We start from the raw sequence: 19,046 nt of genomic DNA on the forward strand, positions 1-19,046 counted from the left end.
CTAGTGAAAGATCTAGATATTTCTGTGCTTCTTTGCAGTAAGGTCCTTATTTCCAAATATATACCTGTCTTTGAGAAGTGTGTATAACAGTCCAAGCTGAAGGACAGACAAGCTAGAAATTTCTTCTTCCGCTGGCTGGCACAATATTGCTCTATTACTTGCCTGACATGGAAAATAATAAGGCAAATAATTGCTGCTCCCTCCCAAGAGTCAATATGTGTCATCTTTGTGATATGACTCAGCTACACTGATTCAGGAAGTGAGAATCTGGGAGCCAGGCAGAACTCAATCATTAATCTTTTTGTTTCCTCAAGCAATTTGGCCACCATCTCAGCTTTTCTAAACAAAGCCTTATGGTATATATCTTCATAATTTAACAGGGTTGAAATCAAGAGTATTTCGTGGAAACTGCTAGAAACCTAGAAAGTTTTTTAGGAAATCTCTTGCATACAAACTAAATTGTCTAGTAAATGTAATAGATGTCTTGCCTTTTGCAAAGAACTCTAAATCTACTTGTAAAGAAGCAGAGGTGAGGAGAAAATGCTATTGTTTGATATTCAATTCTGTATATGACTTTAATAGGGAAAACCACTCATTTTAAAAGCAATTGCTAATACAAGCAGCATCAAGTATTCCAGCAACAGAGAAGCTAAGTAATATATTAAATAAACACATGGTACATAATCAAACTGCCAAGTGTACCCAGGAGACTTCAAGGGAATGATACAGAAAGTTGAAGTAGGGTAGAAATAGCATGAAAAGCCAGTAAACATACCCAGCAACCAGTTATATGCATCTTCACTTGAAAAACTAACCAAAAAGAAATTCCACTGTATTAGACATCAGGTATACTTCTTTACAAACAATGTTGTTAACTTCAGGTAGTTTTTTACATGCACAGAACAATTGTTTAAAAAGCTTCTCTGGATTTGCCTAAAGTACACAAACACAGCATATCCTAGTAGCAACAGGACTCACCACTTCACCTCATTAATATATTAAAGCTTTTATGGTTAGAGAATTATGTGCTATTATCGGTCTGCCACTGTTTAATAATAGCTCAGATTTTTAAATGAGCCTTCTCAGATACTGCATTATAGTACATTTTCATTCCTTGTTACACTTTGAAGCCGGTCTCTCTCCAATGAATATTCATAAAACAATTTTTACTATCATATGAAATTTGGTATACTAAGTTTCATTTTGCTTGCTTAACCTTCTTCTAGTATGTTATTTCTTATGGTAATCCTTACTTCTCTTCCAACATTCCCATTCTCCAGAAATCTTCAGAGGAATAGATCTCAATTAAATTGCACTTAAGTGAATTCTACTTTCACCACATATCCTGTTTTTTAAATACTATAAATTAAGGATGCTTCTTATATTGATCTCTAAAAAATGGGACAGTTAACAGCAACACAGTAAGTAATATTAAGATGGCACCATCTTATATCAAGGAATACTTTTTATAGTGTTTTTAATTTCATTTACTGCTTGCTCCACCCCTACAGTGGAATGAAAAATTACTAGATTTCAGTCATCCAGCATTGCTGAAATTTTATCACAGTATCCTCCACTTTTTATAAAAGTGTTGTCTTGAGATGTCTCACCATTTCCTCTCCTACTGAGGGACATAAAGTTTCCATTCCTGTTAAAACAGGTCACCTACTTCCTTGGTGAAGTCATACTAAAAGCCTTTTCTTGAATTCTGAAGATTTGTTGAGTGCAGAAAATGCATTTCCGAAGTTCCTCTGCACTGGCCACTCCCTCTGCAAGTCTCTCTTTCATTTTCTACACTCTTCCTCCCCTCCCCAGGTGCTCAGGCACCTGACCCTTTACTCCTTCTTGTGCTCCAAATCCTTGTTCTTGGTGTTCTCCAGATATTTGGAGCATTTCTGTCTTAGTCATGCCTGACTACTTTAGCTCCTCAGGTAATTCTTGTCTTCAGCGTGGCTCGCTTCTGCTCTTCTCTGTTTATATAGCATCAGCCACTTCCATGGCCACCAGGCAGATGGCTGACCTTCACTGTGAGCTACTTCTTAGAAAGTAGCTGATCGAAGTGTATGAAAATGTGCAGAAACTAAAATTAATTGGAGCCAAGCAAAAATGAGCGGCAAAAGGCCAGCAAGAGAGCTGCAGACAGGAATTTTGAACCAGTCAGTGACTCAAATGCAGCCATGCAGAACTGGGGTGGGCAACAAGAGATGAGGTTTTAGACTCTCTTGTATTGGTGGCTCTTGGGCTCCAGCTGGCACAGGCATGCTATTGTCCTGACAGAGAAAGATTATGAGGGAGTGATATATAGGAAGAGACAGAGCCATGATACCCACACTCAGCAACTGGACATAGTTGGGACACACCAGAGAGCTGCTTCCTGTGTCCTAGAAACCAGTTGCTCCTGCTCAAACAAAACCATAACAAGAACTGTGAAACCCTGGCACCCAGCCTCTCCTGTAAAGCTGCTGAGATAGTCCATCTCTGCATAATGTTTCACTTAGAATGGAGAGTTGAATGTGCACCTTGCTTTTCTTTCCTCCACTAACAGAAGCTGCCGGCTTCAGATGGGTGCTTCACTGCTTGCCAGCTTTGTCACAGGTAATGCAATAAAATCCTTCTGCAGCTGATTATATGCAATACTGTATACATATGACTGTTTTCCAGGAAGTTAAGCATGTCAGACAAACGTCTTATAGGAACGCACAGAAGGCTTTCAACATGTTATTGTCATGATTTATTATTTTAAAGCCATATATGCCTATCACATGTATACCATATACATGTTCTAATATACCATGTATAGATATGATAGACCATAAAGATATAACACAATGTACATCTATCATATTTTTGTCTTACAACATTCTTCAGGAAAGCTCTTACTGCAGAAAAAGATACCTTGATCTGACTGCAGAACATTAGTAAAACTATACTTCACCTAATGGGAGGAGGACTTCTTAACACTTGTTCATTTGTTCTTTATTTCTATCCTGCTGTCTTATATATATACATTTATATGTACATATGTATGTATGTATACATATATATAAGCACACGTATCTTGTATTTGGTATCCCATTTCAGTATTGAGATGTAATTTATATCAGTTTTCATTCTTACAAGAAATGTGTGCTAATCCTCACTGTGGTTATAAAATACCAGCTCTCACAACAATTTCCAGCATTCATCAATTATTCCTGACCCGTTCAAACAGATTGTTCATATAACAGTACAGCCAAAGTCTTATTTCTATGGGCTTATCATTTGACATTCTCTAGTTTCTGGTGGCACACTACCCTTATAAAATAGTAAAATATTTCTTAAAGTAGCAACTGTAAATGCTGAGAAGGAATCAAGAGAACAATACGTTAGCATTTTACTTTGAGTCTTTCAGTGAAGAAGCCAACACTTCCAGTTCTTCCCAAGCCTGAATTCTGCTGTTGATCATATGAGTCTATTTCTCTCTGTGATAAATTCAGCTAAAATCATAACATATATAGACTTGATAGGTCCTGGAACCACTGGAAAGAAATATTTGGCTTTAAAATCTATGACCATCCTTCAGAAAAAAAGATGGCACCTTCTTCAATAGCATGAAGTTTCATAAATTAAAGAAAATAAATTCCTGATATTCTGACGTGACTTGGAGTTTCATTCTTACAGTTTCCTTTGGAGATGACTATTACCCGGAACTTTATATAAAGTAATGATTACTTGATCCAAAGCTCACTGAAATCAGTGGGTATCTTTCCATTTACGTAAGTATATTTGGATCAGACCTACGGATTAAGACTGCAGTGCATTTTTAAAAACTGGAAACTTGATTACACAAACTGATACCTTGATATTGGATCAGATTTTATTTTAAAGAGCTGAAATAATTTAATTGCATCTGCACACCTCTGCCAATTTTTATGGTTTTATTACTATATATTTGCCATTGTTCCTGTCACTGTCTGTAAGATCCACACTGGCAAAAGAAAATGACTAATAAATTGACTTCCCCAGGGAAAGAATAAAACTGATTATATGACAAACTGTTATCTAATGCAAAATGTTCCTGATACATAGTTTTCTGAAATCAGTGGCAATATTCTCACTACTTTCACTGGTATGTGGATCTCACTAAAAGAAATTAAGCAGAAAGTGAGAGCAAAATTATCAATATTTCTGGTTATTTCATTTACTGAGATCTTAGTCATTACTTCTACCAGCAGTGGATTAGCAACTTTGCTCCCCTAAAAGAAAACAAATGAATAAAAAAGAGGTCACAAACTCAAACGCCACCATCTGCCTACATTAAGCCTTTTTTCATTGATGCCAATGGCAGTTTTTAGAATGCTAACATTTCCTTAGGTACTGAAACACTATTAGCATAATCAGGACATTCTTGTTGAATAGAACATCTCATTTGAAAGAAGCAGCATAACTGCCATATCTTCTTCTTTCATATTTTTGTTGTAAAGTTTTAATAAGACGCTTTACTCAAATCATCAGTTTCACATTACTTAAAAGAACAGGCTCCTAGTGCACAAGTATTACCTTTTCCTGAGCTTCAAGATGTCACTGCAAATACCAATGCCATTAGCAACAAAACTGATAAACCCTCACTGCAACTGTGGCATATATAATTTATGCTCGGTCACAGTATATTTTAAATAATTCTCTTGTCAACTTTAAGGTTTGTATTATCATCTAAGTCATGAAAAAGGAAATGCTGCATAAGTTTAACTATTTTTTTAATTTAAATTTGAAAACAACAGAAATCTCTGCCTACATTAGAAAAAAAAAAAAAAGAATGGTTGTAAACTATGAATAATATATCACCTCAGTGAAATGGTCAGATCATAATCTCTTCATAGTGAATCACTTTTGATGAGTTCTGCTTTTTAATCAATCACTGAAGGTTAGGGCTGACAACATGATTGATCAGGCCAGTCAGGAAAAGTTTCAAACCATATCCCAGAGTATCAGACTTAATATATGTGCCCAGACATCCAGTCCTTTATAACGCTTCAACACAAAACAAAACAAAACAAAACAAACAAACAAAAAGCCATCATTCAACTGCCAGAAGTCATTTAGATGCAAGACAAAAATCTCCTCTTCATCAGGGCCAAACATCCGGATTTTACATATTCAACTTCTAGGTTCAGTGAATTCTCTTGTAAGCACAGGACTGGGTTAAATGGTCCTATGTCCTTCCCCATTGCTCAGTGATCAGTTACAGTGTTTGCTTTATTCTGCATCTTGTTCAGCTTTATGTGATTAACAAAGGACTTTCAAGATGATACCTCTAGAATTTAGGCCAGGGAAGCCCAGTTTTTTTAAGCAGATTGTGCAACACTAATTAATCTCCTTCAAGGCAAAAAGACGACAAGCATACCAGCCTAACAAACATATTACTAACAATGCTGAATTTGTCTTCTAAAGTAGCCTGTCCTGTTGCTTGGATCCTAAACTTATTTTTTGAAAATCAACATTACTTAAGCATGAAAGTGTTAACACTACGTGTTCTGTTTGGTTTTTTTGTTTGAGGGTTTTTTGACATTTTTATGCCTGCTGTTACCAGTCCGGGACCATGCTGTACAAAGAGAGAGCTTCATACCTAATATTTTCCTCTCTGCTGGTGTTTGGAGAACACTCTCTCAGAAGTGACAACCTTATATGGTACTTCTTCTAACACTGTGATTCACAGCCAGGCTCAGGCATCAAAATACCATTTTCCTGGACAAGGGAAGCTCTTCAGATTTCTTTGCTTTGTCCTATTTGTTTCTTCAGACTTCTGCAAGTCCCCAATAACTGACATTTATTCTAACCGTCAAGTCACCTTCATTTTTCTCTCATACAGTGGCAAATTGTTTGCAAGCGACAACCTTTACAGCTCTTTGGTGCTGTCCTGCTTTTTAACACTGAAAACTGTACATCACATCCTGATTCTTCTGTTCTCTTTGGTAGATGCATTATTACTTTCATCAGTAGGTTTTTAAAATTGCATTTCCTAACAATAATTTGGTTTGGCGATGTTGAGGTTGATTATATTTCTATACCTGAATGGAATAGATTCATGCTAACTTAAAAGTGGGTTTTTTTTGTCAGTACTACTCTGGCATGTGTATTACCATGCCTGATAGAAGAGATTCTACATACACAATTCTACACAGGTACTTGTCTTGCATAACACTGTTTCAGAGAAGTTATTTTAATAGTTTAATGTAAGTAAACAATATTTTCTATTTGTTTAAACCTAATTTGTTCACCTTGTTCCAGGGATGCTATATAAATGTGGGTGGGTTTTTTTTTTTCATTCATAATATTATTTGCATTATCTGTATGTTAGCAAGCTTCAAAGCTTCTTCAAAGATGGAGCCTGTAAAAGCGTCTCTGGTTATTAGGTTTTTCGGTCTCTAAATTTCATTTCTTTGTAACATTTCAGGAACTGCCATTCAAATGCCTCCTATTAAATTTTAGTGCACTACTTAAACCTTCTCTTCTACATCTAATTAAGAAGCCTCCAAAAATTAGGGATATGCCAGTCTGCTAGCGCTGACAGCTTAAATGTTTTTTTTCTTACAGGTCTCATCTGACAGCAAAGGTTTTCACTTCACATGTGAGAACAGAAAATATTTTGGTTTAGTCAGATTGGTTCATACAGACTTGTAGCTCTGCAATTTTCTTCACCACATGTTTCTTCCTACCTGTCTAGGAAACGTGTGTGCAACAGCCCATTCTCTCACCAGACTACATTCAATCTGAAAATCAGGCACCTGGAACTGAAAACATCGTCTCTTTGATCAGATATGTGGATACAAGGTCCATCATGAAAACAGTGATAGGTGATTTAGAGCCTCTACTAGGTAGCCTATGCTTTGTAAATACACAAGTGTCTTGGCCCCACTTGGGCGTTTGGCCCATGCCCAGCCTTGAGCGTCACTGCCCCAGCCTCATCTCACTGAGCTGCTGGCCCAGCTCAAGCTATGTCTGGCCCCATTGCCACTGTCGAACTTAGCCACCACAACCCAGCCGCCATGGCTAGGCCTGCCTAGCTCTCCTCATCAGCCACGTCCTGGTCCTGTGGCCACCCTTGCCCTGCTCCCACTCTGCACGCCACACATCCCTCTCCCCCTGCTCCCCAACAGCAGTCTTACAGTGAAGAGTTTTGGGATGGGGAGGTTCTTCCAGCTCTTTACTGTTTTGGGTCGGTTGGCATACTTGGTCAGCAGCTGTCTTCTTCATTTTACATTCTTGCTCTCTACTGATTGAAGTTTGCTTCTATGCAAAGTGCAGAACCCCCAGTATTTCTGAACTCCAGATTCTCAGCTATCTTGCTCAGCAGGAGCTGACTTTGAATGATTACAAGAAACACACACTTTGCAACCAGTCGCTGTCAAATACAAGGCTCCATGTCTTTGTATAGATTGAAGTTCTGCTTAAACTGCCTCCTGCTGTCTTCTGCACTTCCAGAAAGTTTCGGTTCTTCATACGCTTTCAGTATTTTGCTTTTGATTCTATAAGGTAATTAGTGGTGGCTCTAAGTGTGTGCAAGAAATTTGCTGTTCTCTGTCCCATTCTAGCTTGCTGAGGATAGCAGCAGCATTACATCCAGACTGTCAGGTTGAAGAGATCTCAGGTTCATACTCCCTGACTGATCTCATTGCTCATATGTTGAGCTCAGACTTGGCTTGAATCGGGAATTGCAAACCAAGGAAAGGACTTGCATCTTGCTTCTGCAGACAGTTTAGATTGGATGAGCTTAAGCCAAATGAAATTGCAAGCAGCCTGCATTCTGGCACAGTTTAATTAAGAAACTAAAGATGTAAAGATCCAACCCTCAGTCTGTCTGAGAAACTCTGGCCTTTTAGGCATAGTTCCCAGTAACAAACTGTGCAGCCCAGAGTACAGAAACCTGTGGATTTAAAGACGTCTGCTGAGTTCTTACTGTTCTTAGCAGGAGAGCCTGTTTTCATAGGTGCAAGTTGCCATAAATTAGAATGATGTCACTAAATTATTGTACTGAATATATCATTAGTTCAAGGTTAAATATGCGCAAAGGAAGCTAACTGTAAAATATGGACAATAGAATCCAGTTCAATTGAATCGGGCCAATAAACAATCTTACCATAGATCTTACTTCATATAAGGTTTTTAAAAGTTTTAACCACTAAGTCCTTCCTTAATATATGAAAATTCTATAAAACAGGAGTAGCAAGATTCATCAAGAGATGACCCGGGCCACTCCTCTTCCTAAAAGTAGGATTAGTAATGTTTCTCTCATTTTTAATAGAGAGAAAAGACCTGCACTTTAAGACTGCTAGCAATGCTGGCTTAAAAAAATTTTACTGACCAATCACTCATAATCCCCTCCTTGCTGTTTGAAATTTGCTTCCTTAGTATCTAACCCGAATCTTTCTTTTGGAGTGAAAAACCATGACTTATCCTATACACATGGACATCAGAACATTCCTTCCTCATTGTAAAAGCCTTTTATTATCTGGTATCATGCTCCTTCAGAAAATATTCTAGATGACATTGAATAACTTTCAGTCTTTCCTCAGGTTTTCTGGAACTCTGTCATTGCTTTCCCTTCCAGATGCTCTTCAGCTGGTATACGCTTTTTGAAATGCAACATAACTAAATGCAGGTATAGAAGTCCATACTACCAAAGAATCTTTAATCCTATATTAACAGCTGTAGTGTGACATTCTTCTGCTACACACTGTGTTTATGGTTGTGTACCTACACAATTTGTATTGTTACTTCAGAACTGAAGTGTGGATAAATCCTACAGTTAAATAAATATGGGATTTCTAGCAGGACTTTGAATCATATAGAACTTTAGACTTAGGTCAAGTGAGAATATCACAATGATGTTATCTACCAACCCAGCATAAACTGAAATTAAGACTAGAGGACAATATTAGTATCTTATTTAGTTGTGCTGATTCTAATAAGCATAATTCTTTGTTTACCTGTTTTCTTTCTACTAATACCTAAGCATACAACGTATGCAATAATCATTCATCAGTCCAGTCATTTCACATCTATAGCTACTTACTGTAGCAAAGTGGAAAGCTCATCTACTTAATTGAAAACCTCTAAGAATACTGACTTTATCCAAAAGTAAAAAAAAAAAAAAAAAAAAAAAAAAAAAAGAGATTAAAGTATATTCTGGAAGTAATTTATCTGTAGTCTTTATGAGCCAACTATTCAACTCCTCTCCTAAACTTTCACAACAGAAAAATGCTTATACTTAGACTTTTTGTCTTCTGGAAAACCCTTCCCTCTGCTTATTCAATACCAAATGTTGGAACAATTAGATATATTCAGTAGTCTGCTCTGAGATGATATAAAAAAGCATTATCTGTATAAAGACAGCAGAGATTAGTGGATATATTAATTTTGCCTTGTAAAACCTTTCCTGTCCCATAAAAGACAGCTAGAAAAAATATAACATGGAGTTGTCTTTAGCAGAGTGGATGAAAGTAGATGGGAAGCACAAAGCTGTTCCAGTTGCAAAGAGAGGAGGAATGGTAGTGTAGCCAGTAACAATTAATCCATATAATAACTGATAAACCATGGATAAGAGAGGAACTCAAATAGAATTACAGAAAATAATTGTTAAATTCACTGCAGCCCTCTCCTGTTACAAAGGTATGGCTTGTTGACTGTGGTGGGAGAGAAAACACTATCTCTTTTTGTCTGTGGCTCTAAACCAAAGGAACTAAAGATCTCATAGGAACGTGATTTTACCTTGGCTCCATTTTCAAATCTCCCAGGTGAGAAACAATGATGACCTTAGGGACCCAGCAATATTCCCTTAGTAGTCTCCATATTAGGTATTTGAAATATATTGAAAATTAAGGTGATAAGATTACCTCCTGCTTAAGAAAACAGATTGATTCTTTAAAAATGTGAGCAAAATTAAAGATGAATTTAAGAAAAATACTTATGGCACAAAAAGCAAATAAACTCTGCCCACATCATTATTTATTGAGAAAGAAGGTTATTTTGACTCAGGTGACAAATTACCCTTCCACAGCAGAAGGAAAAAAAATAGTTTACAAGTTCAAGCTGTAAAGTTATTAAACAAGATCTGACTGTGCTAAGAAATGTACAACATATTAGAAAAGTCAATTTCTTAAATTAAATAGCAAATCAGCAACTGAATAAGGACTGACCTTGGATCGAGGTGGTGCTCGGATGTACCATTTACAGTCTACTGCTTCAGTTTCAGAAGCTTTTCCTTCTTTAACTATTTGTACCGATTCCACAATTCCTTCAGGTCCTCCCATCTCAAACTCACAAACTGAATAACAAAATACCAGAAAAAATGAAACCTGAACAGCAAACAAAAATATTTTCTACAGCAGAATGCAAAAGCCTTGAAGTTTTAAAATAAAACACAACATACCAACCTGGCAATGGTTTCAAAACTCCAAGGTCCTTAAAATCTGGATCTTAAAAATCGAGAAAGACAAAATTAGTTTTGTTCACTATCTTGGTTGTAATGTCAATGTGCAATGTCAATGTGCTAAAATTTGACAATGCACTTCCGAGTTATGATTATACATATATTTCTTGGAAATAAGAAATGTGTCAGAATTGTGTCAAAACAAACTCATTATTAATGCATAAATTATTGATACTATCATACCAAGGTCTTTTTTTTTTTTTCTGCTATGAAATCCTGCTTTTCTATGTTTCTCTTTTTCAGAAGAGTGAGTTCAAAAATATTTCTGCATACACTAGCAAGCAAGAACATCACACAGCTAACCACATGATATTTTAATACATCAATCTAATGAAAGAGGATATATTTACAGATCCATTCAGAATCCTTTTGCCTATTTTGCATTTTGTATTATGATTATAACACTCCATTTAACTAGAGAAATCTAAACTTTGTTCTGTGTTTATGAATACTCTGCCATCCCTACTGACAAAGAGGAGACACTTTCTTTGGCAGAAACAACCACTTGGTCTTCCTGGAATAAATACCATAAAGATTTACAATGGAATTCATCATGCTAATAAGGTAATAAGTCTAATACATGTGCTATTTTCAAACAGATAAACATGATTATATTTACTCTCTGAGGTTCTTTGTGTCATGCTTTTATAGCCAAATATAACACAGAGATGAAATGAGTTTCGTCTCCGACATATGTTTCAATAGAAAGCTATCTGTAGACAAATCATAATTTCACAAAATTTGGCCCAGTTTGAAGACATTGTCCAAAACCAGAAATGTGCAGAAGGCTATAGTATTTCAAGAGAAGATGATTTCTTCAGGACAGACTGGTCTCATCTGGGAGATTTTTATCACTTGCACTGCTTTTTGACCTAAAATGAATGTTCCGCGCTTTTTTTCTCATTTTCAGGAGTAAAAAAAAAAAAAAAAAAAAGCCTTTACTATTTTTCTGAAAAGTTGATAGTATCTGGTCTTCTGAAAACAATGATAAACACTTATATACAAACACTCTTCATTAAGCTTCTCCTGAGACACATACAGACACATCCAGGCCTCAAAAGGATTGAACAAGAGGAAAACCACAGTAGAGTTTGAGCTGTGTACTATCCTCAAGAAACTGATCTTATTGTTTCAGGATTGGGTCAGTGTAGAAAAAGCTATAAATAAAACAATGAAGAGAAAGTTTGGAAGTAGGAAATGTATCAAATAAAAAAAAAACATTAAAACAATCCACCACCAAAACTTCTCTTTCCCTCTAGCTTTAGATGAGTCATGACAGTAAGAATCACAACTAAGTAATATCCTGGAAAAGTCTAGTGCTCTATAAGCAAGATCATCCTTTTTTACCTGAACAGTGAAAATATGTTTACTTCAAAAACTGGAGTTGTAAAATCACTTTTTTAAACTGGCCCCCTGTAACCAACTTGCTGCTGTTCTTCCCAGTTGTCTTTTATAGTTGCACAATATAAATCATGAGTAAATACCATGAACTTAAGGGACTGCAAATATAATTGAGCAGGCAATTAGCATTAATTGTTAAGCAGTTTTATAGATCAGTAGATAAATAGGATGATCAACAACACTAAATGTAATTAAATATTTCAGCTAATGTACTCAGATGTTGATATCTAGTGCTGAAAGCAAGATACTTAAGGAAGCCTACTTTGACTATTAGTTCAAATTAACATCCAAACTGTGTCTGGTGTAACCATTATATTTCTCCCTTTTGCCGAGTTTGCAAGGATCACCCTGATCTACCGAAAACACTCCACCACATTAACAAAGTACAGAAGAGGAAAGAAGGAGAAAAACGTCCAGACCTGATTTCTCTTAAATGGAGGAGTTTTCATATAAAGGAGTGCTAGTAGTAAGAATCCAGGCTGAAGTGTAATCTAGACCATGCAATTTGACCCAAAAAACAATTCTGAAACTATGTTCTCATTTGTTAACAGAACAGTTAGAATATAACCACATCAAAGTGCACAATCTGTTAAAAATCTAGAAATTCGGCAGATCTTCCTCAGTTTTGAAAGATTATCTTTTTGCAACCTTTCAATATCTCAAGAGTGATAGTGAAATAAAAGCTATAAAACTTGAGGTGATACACTTCATTAAGCATTAAAAGTATACCAATATTATTATAATAAAAATAGCAATCTGTAAATTAGGTATTATTTGAGATGCTGGAAATTCAACCGTGTTTAAGCATATTTACTGAGCAAATGTTTGTTTTTTATATAGTCTACCATTAAACAGATTATACTTTAGTGGCTCTTCTGTACATAATTCAATCAAATTGTTCTTATCAGTCTGGCTGAATCAGAATCCTTTTAATGATATCTAAACACTGACTGGCTAGATCTTCCGATAGTTAGTCCTGATTAAAATCATGTTCCCATTAGGAAAACATCCCAAGACAGGAACATTTTGCTGTGAAAAATAAGATTGATCACCTGCAATGAGAGAGAAAAACAGGAGCCAATAGGTTTTGAGGAGAATGCAATATTCATAGTTTTTTAATGACGATCTCCTTAATGGGGAAACGAAGTATGTAAAGAGGATCAGGAATTTTCATAAGAAATGTGAAAATGTGTAAAGGTTATGTAAATGGAAGACCTTACATCCAAAATAAATTCTGTGACTCTTTTCTGAAGCATTGAATGTCTCTTTTAAAACTAACCAAAACCAACAAAATAAAGGTTATCCAGAAATTTCCTTTGGTGATATATTCAAACCTATTCCATAAATAATAGATTCCTGCAATGTTTATTACTATTAACTTTTCTGTAAAGTCTCTCTGAAGCACAAAATTACAGTAGAAACTTCTTATGAGATGCAAAAACCTGTGCTGGGTTATTTACAGTTACTGGCAAACAAACAGAATGAGAAACTTTAGAGTGGCCCAAAGAGAAAATGGTGATAATCTCTAGATTTCCTTAACTAGTAAAAAAATGGGGTGGATGAGCAGACTATGAGGTGAACTTGAAACTGGCTGAATGAGCAGGCCTGTGACGATGGTGATGAGCAGCACAAAGTCTAGTTGGAGGACAGTAATGAGCAGTGTATCCAAGGGGTCAATACTGAGTCAGATCCAGTTTAACATCTTCATTAATGATCTTGTTAATGAGGCAGAGTGTACTCTCAGCAAGTTTGCTAATGACACAAAACTAGGAGTGGCTGATACACCAGAGGGTCATGCTGCCATCCAGAGGGGCCTCAACAAGCTGGAGAAATGGGCTTCCCCTTATGAAGTTCAATAAGGGGAAGTGCAAATACCTTCACCTGGGGAGGGACAATCCCATGCACAATATATGCTCAGTCCACCCAGCAGCGTTTCAGAAAAGGACCTGGGGGGCCTGGTGGACATCCAGTTTAACATAAGCCAATAATGTATCCTTACAGCCACCAGTAAGGATACATAAGGATACCAGTATCCTGGGCTGCATTAGGAGCACTGCTGCCAACAGGTTGAGGGAGGTGATCCTTCCCCTCTGCTTGGCACTGCTAAGGCCACGTTTGAAGTGCTGTGTCCAGTTTTCGGTTCCCCTGTACAAAAGTGATATGGAGCTACTGGAGACAGTCTAGCAAAAGGTCATGAAGCTGATTAAGGGACTCAAGTATCTCTCATACAAGAAACGTCTGAGATAGTTGGGACTGTTCAGCCTGGAGAAGAGAAGGGTCAGAGAAGATCCTACCAATCTGTATAAATACCTGAACGGAGAGTGCAAACAGGATGGAGCCAGGCTCTTTTCAGTGGTACCCAGTGACAGAAAAAGAGGCAATGGGCACAAACTGAAACACAAAACACAGGAGGTTCCTGGTAAACATCAGAAAACACTTTTCCACTGTAAGGGTGACTGAGCACTGGCACAGGTCGTCCAGAGAGGTTGTGGAGTCTCCAACCTTGGAGATATTCAAAAGCTGTGTAGATGTGGTCCTGAGTAACTGGTTCTAAGTGACTCTTCTTGAGCAGGGGTTTGGACAAGATGACCTCCAAAGGTCCCTTCTAACTCCAGCCATTTTGTGATCCTGTGATTCATTAATAACTAAACACCAGAATTGGTCGATACTGAAACAACTAGCGAAAGACAAATCTAAGGTAATAGCAGAGGTTACACAAGTCTGCACAATGTAGACTTGTTGCACGCTCTAGTGGCCAAGATTGTAGGAGTATTTTGTCTGTGTAAGTTTGGACTCATGATATCAGAGGTCGTTTCCAACCATGATGATTCTGTTTTGACGGAATTTGCTTTGAGTCATGGGAACTTATGTGTCCATCCTGGAGAAATCTGTAATATTTAGGACTGGTTCCAAATGGATCTACCAAGTCTTCATGGGAGCCTCTAAAGTTTTTGAATGCCGGTTCTGGGATCTCTTCTATATCTGGCCCATGGAAATCATGCTACATTTCTTTATTTTTAGTTTCACTGTTAAGATGCAACACATCTGGATTTTCTAAGCAGCTGGCAAGCATGGAATTTAAATAGAAAAAAGAAAAAGAGGAAAATTGTAGTGAGTTAGGGCATCTGATTGCTCAAAAAGCTTATGAAATAAAGAAAATTTTAAAGTTAAAAGGGACTGACTCTTCAAAAAGTATGTAAATTACTCTGTTTACAAGTAAACTGCAGCATCTTATGTGGTTATCCAGCAGTGGCATATCCACAAAGAAACTTATTTGCCCACATATGCACCCACATGTATGTTTGCCCTCTCTCACTCTAAGTCACTTTCACAGAGAGTGAAATTTTTTAAAACTCTATTACCTGAGTGATTTCTGTAAGAGACAGATAGATAGTATCTAACAGAAACAGGGAAAATGAACAAAGTCCAAACTGATTACTAGCAACAAAATAATCTGCTGGTCAGTATTATTACAAATCTATTTAAAAAGATCAAATTTTGAATAAAAAAAACACAGTTATCAAAACTGTTCAACTTGTCTTCAAATACAGATTCCACAAGGCTCTTAAAAGCAATTTTAAGTCATACAGAAAAAATACAGTATTTTCTTTCTCACAAATGCACAAATTTATGAGTAAACCTCTCTTATTCTATTCATCAGTTTCTTTAGCTTTTCATGTAAAGTTCATTTGGACAGTTTCTTACACCGTCAATGTCAAACCTGTTGCTTGCACTGACAGAATTCATATATATCTTAATCTTGGAAGTCAAATGATTTAAGTCAACAGATGCTTGAATATCTCTTTTAAAAAATGGAAGATTGAGCTTGTATGCTCCTTAGCACATCTGGGCTAAAATATACTTAATTACACAGAGTTTTTTATATCTGAAGTACAATATATGCAGTGAAGAATATGAGCAATTACTCTATGGTAAGAAGTCAAGATGAAGGAAATGTGTACCACAAAATCCTGATGCAGACATGAGACCTGATTGTGATTAACTGCCGACATATTTTGTTTATTTTCTTCTATAAATGAGAAATAAATTAATCATTTGATCAACCTATATACTACAAAGGGTTGGTGTTCGAAACATAAATTAGTTTTTGCTGTTTGTGAATACAAACACCTCCTTTTTTAATGGATATATTCACAAAGTAGTCACACTGTGTAGAAACTATATTTCCTAAATATGGAAACTGTTCATTTTTACTCATTGACAGACAGCTGTAGATACATCTTTTCTTTTTCCTGTCTTTGAATGACTAGAAATAGGCAACTTCCTTCTACCAATATTTATGAAATTTTAGCACATGCACATGGTTCTCTGACATAGAACTGATTAGAGCCCTGATTTTACATGTCAATGCTCTGGTAAAGTAAAGAGAATTGCACTATTCAGCAAGCCACCAGTTATTTATTTTGAAGTTTATGAAGTCAGGTTCTTTTACAATGATTTCTGGGAGCCTAAAGCAGCCCTGCACTCTTGAGAGGTGAAATATAATTCTCTGTAAAAGCAGAGCATGCAGAACTCAGTACAAAGCAGAAGAATTATTCTAAGGTATTTTATATGATTTCATCCTAGGATTTGATGATACAGTAAAAATATTGGAAGATGATGACCATAAGATTTTAAAAGCATAAAAGTCTGCTCAAAGAATCACTAAAGCAATTCTAAAATAGCTATTCTGCTGGAAAGAGTAAAGGAAAAATACAAAACTAAAAAAAACCCACAAAAATAACTAAGCGAAATAGATGTGCAAAAATATAAAAATTTTTGTCTTGTTAGCCAAAAGTTAAATTTGTTCTGATGAACCTTTTCAGATCTGAGTTCATGTTGAAACTTCAATATATATGTCTATGTCTGTATTAGAGATATTAAAGGATCTTCAAAGATAGCTTATAGTTTGCTAGTCATCTTGAAAACCAGTTCTATAATAATTATAGCTGGCAACAGCATGTGTTGTATTTGCTCTTTGTTTTCTATGTTCCTTCTTTTAACAACAATATTGTGAGCAAGGGTGGCTATTTTGGAGGATACATATTTGTAATCTAAAACAATGCTTCTCAAAGTTTTCATTCCTTAGCAAAGTCATGAAAGAACTTAAAGGTGGTAAATGCAAATGTAAAAGTGAATGTGACTCTTGGTATTTCACCTTGAAGTTCTACCTGCTATTAGATCAGCAGGCAGTCATATGAAGACAAATAAGCCAAAAAAGTTTTGTACTCTCCAGAAGTTTGAGAAACTCTGTTTTTGAGGATGTAGCTCCAAAAGGAGACACTACTTTGTCTTTCTTTTGGCGATATTTTCATGCACACAATGGCAGGCTGTAAGATATTAGCCTGCTTGCCTCCCTTGTCTACTCTGAACTGTTTAGGGTAGCTTCTTTCTCCAGTGTTCATTTTGTATGGGTGGAAACCATCTCAGAAGGTAAGAGGACTCATGAGAGCCTGGGAATCATCCTCAAATGATTGTACTGCTTGATATGTGCACCCAAATCCCAGAAGTGAGAAGTGCTTCTTGGAACTGACAGTGAGAAAGGAGAGCAAGAATGGGCAAAAATGTCATATTCAGACCTCTGAGTGGAAAGAGGAAGTCTGGGAGCCTTGATGATATGTGTGGGATCATTTTTATTATGTTAAATATTTACACTAGCAGCTGAGTGCTCCAGTTAGGCATCATGTTCCCCTGTGTGTAGAAAGACGGGGAAAAATGATCCTATGACGAATATTTCAGGGCCTGCATATACCTTTATCTGCCAGTTGCTCGGAAACATGTGAAATGACTGAATGAGCTCAGAAGCCCACTTTATCTGAGCAATGCAGCCTTGCTGTGACAGTGCAGCTTACTTGACCACCAGGACTGACTGTCAGTCAAAGGCAGTATCTTGTATCCCCAAGATAATATCCCAATGGCTTCCTGTGACTGACTAATGGTCTCTGAACTTGACTAGGAAGAAAGATGTGCAACATAAAAGTGCTACGGAGTTTTTCCTGCAAGATGTTGAATGCTAAGTATGGCCTAGTCATGCAATATCAGCATAAAACTACAAAGGCTTGGGGTTTGTCTCATTGATTTGTTAGATAGAACTCCTAGCCTAGCCCAAGGAAATAACACTTTAAGTTCATGGCAGAAATGTAGGTAAAAATGATCCAAAGAGTTTATCCACAACTGGTTGCTAGGCATTACTTCTCCAGATTGAACCAATTTATATATGGTTATTGCTTGCTACCACTGAGTGTTAAATCTACATATCCTTTTCAGAGAAGGCGTTCATGATGTATCAGTCAATAGAATGGATTTCCCAGGACAAAAAGGAACTTAACGGGAATAACTTGATAATATAAAGTAACTTCACTTTATCATAGGAGAAATGCTTTCTCCCAGTTTTACCTCAGAACATTCAACAGAATGAATACATTCACTGCAGTGTTCCCATTTTTAAAGAGCTACATATTTTTCAGTTATTATATTCAACAGAATATATTATTTGTGCTACTTAAATAGTATTGAATAAACTGTAGTTGACCATACATTAAGATACATTTCCAATACAAACAGAAATGTCAGGATAGTGTTTACCCCAACTAACATTCCCTTGCTGTCACTGGCCACACCAACTATGCCATGTAGGCTATTGGCATCTTTTTGAAAATAATTGCATCTCACAAGAAAAACTCAAATATGTCCTCTAGTTTCCATGTGCAAAGAGTTCACCTTCTACTTTAATAAGAGGTTTCTTGTGCTGTCTCCAAATATTTTTCTCCTACAGCCTAGAGAAACATCAGGTGGACTTTTGCTAAGGTGAATAACCATGCCAGAGAGCACTGAAAGTTGAGTTGTGTTTGTAAAAACAACTGATTGCTTAATCATCTGGCTATATAAAATACCAGAAAGAGATGAAGCAGACATAATATTTCAGAATAGAGTGGAAAGAAATGAAATAGCCATAGAAAAAAATCCATTAATTAGTTTACTGTGCAACTGCTAGATTTTTCAAAGTTATTGGATGAATCATATTGTAGTGCTCTCCTATAACAAAGTCTTTGTATGATTCCAAAAGCCAATGCCACAAGATGTTTTAAAAATGTATTCTGTATCCAAAGTAGAAATCTGTTGGTGTTAAGTATCAAAAGGAGAATTCTACGTTTTCATTCTCACTGGAGCCTGAATG

The 19,046-nt window shown here is 36.4% G+C and overlaps 1 protein-coding gene across 1 annotated transcript in view; it reads right to left on the bottom strand.

Annotated features, from left to right (window-relative positions):
* NETO1 (neuropilin and tolloid like 1) overlaps positions 1-19,046 on the bottom strand; it is a 68,823-nt gene that overhangs the window by 18,290 nt on the left and 31,487 nt on the right. Inside the window, exons 5-6 of the mRNA XM_074146512.1 lie at positions 10,413-10,454; positions 10,176-10,303 (exon numbers count right to left, since the gene is read on the bottom strand). Of these exons, the coding sequence (XP_074002613.1) occupies positions 10,176-10,303; positions 10,413-10,454 (170 nt within the window). The remainder of the gene's footprint in view (positions 1-10,175; positions 10,304-10,412; positions 10,455-19,046) is intronic.

The sequence above is a fragment of the Numenius arquata genome, chromosome 4 (assembly GCF_964106895.1).
Source record: "Numenius arquata chromosome 4, bNumArq3.hap1.1, whole genome shotgun sequence".
Lineage (NCBI taxonomy): Eukaryota > Metazoa > Chordata > Aves > Charadriiformes > Scolopacidae > Numenius > Numenius arquata.